At 54.3% G+C, this 6,000-nt stretch overlaps 1 protein-coding gene across 1 annotated transcript; it reads right to left on the bottom strand.

The window, feature by feature from the left end:
- Positions 1-4,900: 4,900 nt before the first annotated feature.
- UCRPA7_5577 (putative sec1 family superfamily protein) lies at positions 4,901-5,634 on the bottom strand (the record flags this gene model as incomplete). The annotated part of the gene is made up of 4 exons (XM_007918123.1): positions 4,901-5,295; positions 5,355-5,442; positions 5,501-5,538; positions 5,601-5,634. 4 exons carry the CDS (start codon positions 5,632-5,634, stop codon positions 4,901-4,903), a joined length of 555 nt encoding a protein of 184 aa, XP_007916314.1.
- Positions 5,635-6,000: the final 366 nt, after the last annotated feature.

Genomic DNA, 6,000 nt, shown 5'->3' with positions numbered 1-6,000 from the left:
GCTCATCTCCCTCCTCCAGAGGACTGGATGGGGTAAGGACATCATTCTTTCCATCGCAGCTTCAATCAAGCCATCTGACTCGTGCTGCAGCCCTCCTCCGGATACAGCCACTCGCATTCAACCCAGTAAGCCCACGACCGACAGGTACAGCAAGGGCGATAACAACCCTCTCCTTGACCAGACCAACCGCCGACCTGGTCCTGACAGACATACCTCCCGCAATGGTACCAGTACGGATCTCTCTCAACGCCGCGCCAGCAAGTCTCGATAACTTTACTGACTGAATTATAGATACCGAGGACATCGTCCTCGGGCCTCCTCGAACGAGCTTTGCATCCGCTTCTGTGCGGAGCAGACCCGGTGAGAACGAACGAAACGAAAAGACCTCGAGGGATTTAGACGCTCGTGATCGCTTCAACGCTTTCCGCAACAGAACTGGAGAACCAGAATCCAGTGATCGTTTTCGAGATCGAAGGACGAACAATTATCAGCGCCGCGGGGATGCTGATCAAGACAGCGATGGTTGGAGTACGGTCAAGCCGCGCGGCAAGAGCTTTGGTCAAGAGGGCGCTGAGATCTTCCGCAAAGGTCGAATGGGCGGAGATGATCGTTATAGCAAAGACAGCGATAACGCGCGCGAGCGTCCCAGTCGGAACTTTGATCGGCATTCGCGAGACAAGGATGTCGAAGAGGACGACAATCCTCGTAGAAACGGCTTGAACAGGGGCAAAACGGATCCATGGTTTAACAAGGAGAGCGCCCACGAGCCGACAGAACGACCGTCGCAACGTGAGCGCATTGATCGCGCGAAGAGCTGGCGCGATCGGAACACTGACGACCGTCCCGAGGAGACACGCCCACCTCGTGGCCATGAGAAGACTTATGAGCGTCGGTGGGACCGTGAGCAACGGGTTGAGCGGGAGCCAGAATGGCTAGACGAGCCGCTTGAACCGAAAGCTCAGGGACACACCGAAGAAGACTTCAAGAAATTCATGGAAAGCATGAAAGCAGGCCGGGGTGGTCCCAAAACCGAAGAGAAGCAACCCCTGGCATCCAATCCCTCCGCGTCAGACTCGGGCTTCTTTGGTGTCAAGTCGGCACCTGCTGCGGAACCTGGCCCGGACAAGTTCTTTGCTGCATTTGGAACGACTGCCGGTCTGGATGTCGGCAGCAGTAGTACTGCGGAAGTCAAGATGGAGCCTGCGAAGCCAAAGGCGGCGAAACCGTCCAGGTTCACTTCTTTCTTTTCGGCTCAGGGCGGCGACAGTCGAGGGCAGACTGAGCCAGCAACACCTGCAGCAGGGCTGCCGCCCGTAAATGGAGGTAATGCACCTCCACCACAGCCTGACGTGGAAAAAGAGGCGTTTGCGGTTTTGCTCCAGAAACTCCAGCGTCAAACATTCCAGACAGGTGCTACACCTCCGAACGCTGGCGGCTATGCAGAGCCTCCAATGCAGCAGCAGGAGATGCGGCAGAAGAGTGCAGTCACGTCGCCGGAACCTTATCAGCAGTATGGGCTGGATCGAGAGCACCGCGTTCGGTCGACTCAACCCTCCGTTCATGAGATTCTCGCGCCGCGTCCAATGCAACCACCGAGCCAGCCTCCTTCAGCTCGCCCTGAGCAGATGCTCCAGGAACTTGTTGGACAGCGCCACCAGGCTCCGAGTCAGGGCAGTGGTCGCATGGAGCAGAACCCTACTGTCAACAGCAATACGGAGTTCCTCATGCGGCTGATGCAGAGCGCTCGTGCGGCCCCTGAACCACCGCGCACCGAACAGTTGCTCATGCGCATGCCGCAGCCGCAAAAGCAAGCTGCCATTCCCCAGCTGCACGAGCGGGAACATGATTATCAACGCGAGCGAAGTACTTCGCAGCACCAGATGCGAAATCAAGGCCTCGGCGGCTACATGGAGGAGCACTTCCATCAGCCTGAGGGCGATAATCGTCGCCAACAGCCGCAACCGACTCAAATTCTGCAACGACCACCTCCTCCAGGCCTTGATCATCAACTTCCACCGTGGATGCAAGGAGGCGGCGGCGGCCAGATGCCCCCTGCTCAGCGCCCGATGATACCTCCCCCTGGCCTCGTCGGCAATCCCCCTAATCGAAACATCCCTCCTCCTGGCATGTTCCCTCCCAACTTTCCACCAGGAGCGTTTCCTCCTGAGGCCATGGCTGGCCCTCCACCCCGGAACATGCAGCCCCCGCCTGGCTTCTTTGGTGGACCACCACCGCCCGGTTTCATTCCACCTCCAGGTATGGGAGGGTTCCAGGGACCCGAAGGTCTAGCCTTTGGCGGTCCTTTCGACGGGCGTGGCATGCCACCTCCTGGCGCCGGCGCTGCCTTCCGTCGGCAATAGGCCCTATATCAGGAATCCGCATCCGTCTAAGTTCACTGTCTCTCAACGAATCCAGAACCTTATGTTGGAGTAATTATAAGAAAACGGCTCGATGCGAGCTTCACTGGCCCATGTGCATGTCTAGAACAGGATTTGCTACGTTTAAACTACACGCTACACGCACAAACACACACACACAAAATAAACACTACGACGGGCTCGATGGGGTGGGGGGCCGATGGGAATAGCTAGTGAGAGAGAAAGAGAGACGGTCGTGGGTCACAACGACGGCGTTTCCACTGAGAGTCAAACATGCAAGAAAACAAACAAAACGAACACAACGAGCAAGCAAACTCACCTACTGACACGATATGATACCACGGCTTTGGTTCTCTTGGTGGACAGACAGTCAAGATCAGATCCCGATCGGGTCAGCGGGATAGGGGCGGGGCATCAGGGATCGGAGGGTTCCTTCTACCTACCTACCTAAGTTAACCTAACCTAGAAAGGCTACCAGTGAGCCATATCGCTTGCCAATAGGAACTCATTGGTTGTCTCAACCCAGTGTGCGTTTATGACTCGTTTCTTTGTGTGATGCGCTTTATTGTGACGAGGATGTGCTGTGTTTGAACTACTCAATTCTTCCAGGTGGCCAACCAACTTCCGTAGGTGAGCAGAAACTCGGGGAAAACGCTATGGACAAGAATCCAAACCGCCCAGCCCTCCCTGAGACTCCTTGCAATAGCATCATCGTATCATAACTAAAGCATATCTAATCCGGCAGCACCCGTACCTGTAAGATCATGACAAGGCATTGCAGCGACACAAGAGGCTATATATGCTATATATAATGACATAAATCCATGGCTTGACGAAGTCGATTAATTAGCTGTGATGGCCTATGCCTTATCTCATTTCTTTATCCCAAATATATTCCGCTTCTTCTTGTCCTTCTCTGGCTTCTCCAGCTTCTGCGGTCGCCGTTCATCCCCTCCGGCCGGTGCTGGCGGAGCAGCCGGTCGTGGCGAGCTGTTGAGGCTCATCTGCCCCATCGCCTGCGTCGGCACCTGAGGCCGGCTCGGGAGCCCGCCACCTCCTCCTGGCACTGGTCTCCGAGCTGGTCCGCCGCCCATCGCCGACGGCGCCGGTCCCGAGGCCATCGGAGGTGCGGCCGGACGCTCCCTCTCGAAAAGATGAGCGGGCGCTTTCGGCTTCGGCCGTTCCATAGGTATGTCCAACCGCCGCTTATCAACGGAAAGGTCACCAACTTGGCGTATGAACAAGCTCGGTGTGACCATGTGGCTCGTTGCGAGGAAGACGTCTCGCCCATGCTTCGCGGAGACCTCATAGCATGCTCGAGACTCAGAGTATGTAGCGCCTCCAGCCATGAAGACGATGATTCGCTGGCGATTCTCGACCACGCGTCGACCAGCCCCTGCCCAGCTCGGTTTGGCTGCCCGTAGTGATGCCTGACCAGTCATCATGTCCTCATTAGGGTCCAGTGGCGGCTTGACATATGGGAAGACAGTCGGGTCAAGCGTGCCCGTGCATAGACTATCGAGCATGTGTTTCAAATTAGGTTCGAAACGGGAGAGTGCATACTCCTCGAGTTGAGCTGGGTTTTTGGTAATGGGGAATAATGGCGGTGGAGTTTGGCGGATATCCTTCAGTCCATGGGTGATGCGCGCCCCAAGCATCTCTAAGTTGCTGATGATTTCACCTTGTTGAGGTGGAAGATTAGCGTGGGCGAGCAGTCTTTTCACGTCTTCGAGTATCACTCCGTCTCGATATAGAATATACGCGATTATCAGTCGAAGTCGGTCTGATGTGACAATAGACTCGTCATCCAGAAGCCGTACAACCTGTTCGAGGATATTCTTGGGCTTTCGAAAGTCTTCATCTAACCCAGTTGCCAGTGATTGTTCCACAGATGCTAGGTCAGGCAGTTTGTGTTGCTGAAAGACATTCATACACTCCTCTGCCATGGTCAGATGTAGCGAGTAGGCTTCTTTCATTTCCTGGAATTGTGGTAGACCAGCCAACATGTCTTTGATCGCATTTAGACTCGTGGTGTCACCATTTTGGTCAGTGAAGTTCGGATTCTGGTCGAGAAACTTCTGGAAGTCACCCATCAACTTATCGATGGTATCCTTCATATGCCGATGCCTATTTTCGACCCAAACTTTGTCCTTCTCTTGGAGCTCCATATCCTTCTCTTCTGGATTGGCAGATCTCGAATTGATAGTCATGTGGAACGTGGTTTTGTCCCCTTCCTTTATAGGCAACAGATCATGTGCCATTGCTTGGTAGGTAAACTCGTGGACTATAGGTGCCATGAGATCCATCGACCGATCTGCTATCATGAGAACGCTTTGCGGTCTTGACGAGGGCGGCGGAAAGCCTTGATTCCACTGTGCATAATTGTCGAGTTCTTCTTGAATGAAGCGGGCAAGATGCGAGCATAGTACGCTAGCTTCGTGTAGAGGATTCCTTGGTCGGTAATAGCGGACTTTTGGATACTCTCCCAACGATACGCAAATGCCAGTGATCTTTCCATGGTGTTAGTACACAACATACGGTTTCCATGAGCCGGTTTCAACACCTACCTTTTGCGCCAAGTTCTGCATGTGCTCTCGCACTAGGTGATTGCATGCCGGGTGATACAATATTGGGAAACTCCAGGGATCACGGAAGGTGATTAAGTGTGATTCCCGCGGAAAGAAGTCTATATACAAAGTTTCGTAGCCAGCCCGCTGCTGCTGGGCTTGGGGAGAGGAGTCTATCCGCCGGCGGAGTTGGGGGTCTAGAAGATCGATCCACACAAGGAAGGACTTCTTATACCGTCGTCGATCAAAATCCGCCAGCAGACAGTCGACAATGTGCGGCTGGGGAGACAGGATGTAAATCGCATCCATAGTCGGGTTCATCTCCCTCTTCTCCTCGATCTGCTCGATATCTGTGGGAGCTTTAGCATCCGAGAACTTCTCCCGACCTCTCTCAACGCATTGGACATACTGGCAATGTTCTGGTTGAGGATGTCATCTTCCTTGACCACATTGTCTATTATCTTCTTAGTCGTTTCGTCTAGAACGAGGACTTTCCACTAGAGTATTCGGTCAGTCGGGTTGATCATCGGCCGTCTCGATAGGGAATGCGCTCACATCGCCTTGTGTAATGTCCTTGATGGTAGAAAGTATCACTGATTTGATGTTAGCAAGGGTCACCCAGAGGTTTACGTCTTCGAGCTGGAGGAATGCTGACCATCGTGTTGAATCTGCAGGGCAGAGACACCCATCTTGGCGGAAGAGATGCGCACTGCGCACAAGACACCGCACTACGCCTTTTGCAGGCCTAGAAGGAGGCAGACGCAGGCGGCGGCACGCTATTCGTGGAGGGCAGGCTTGGGAGGAGGGCGACGAGGATGACAAGGTGATGTGCAGCGACTAGAGCATGTGCTGCAGAACAGCCAAGGCAGGGCGACCGGTTGATTATCGGGCGGCGGGCGGTATGTCTCGGAAGACTGCAGTCAATCGGTCCAGTTCAGGGGATCGGGATATTGTGCGGGCGGTGTTTCAGACCAGGTGCAATAGCGATTTGGTCGTCAAGGATAATGGAAGCTATGTCATGGCATGGCATGGCATGGAGCTTTGTTGGAGCCGCA

This window comes from Phaeoacremonium minimum (assembly GCF_000392275.1).
Source record: "Phaeoacremonium minimum UCRPA7 unplaced genomic scaffold PA7_03_scaffold_415, whole genome shotgun sequence".
NCBI lineage: Eukaryota > Fungi > Ascomycota > Sordariomycetes > Togniniales > Togniniaceae > Phaeoacremonium > Phaeoacremonium minimum.
This window is presented reverse-complemented; position numbering and strand designations above follow the sequence as displayed.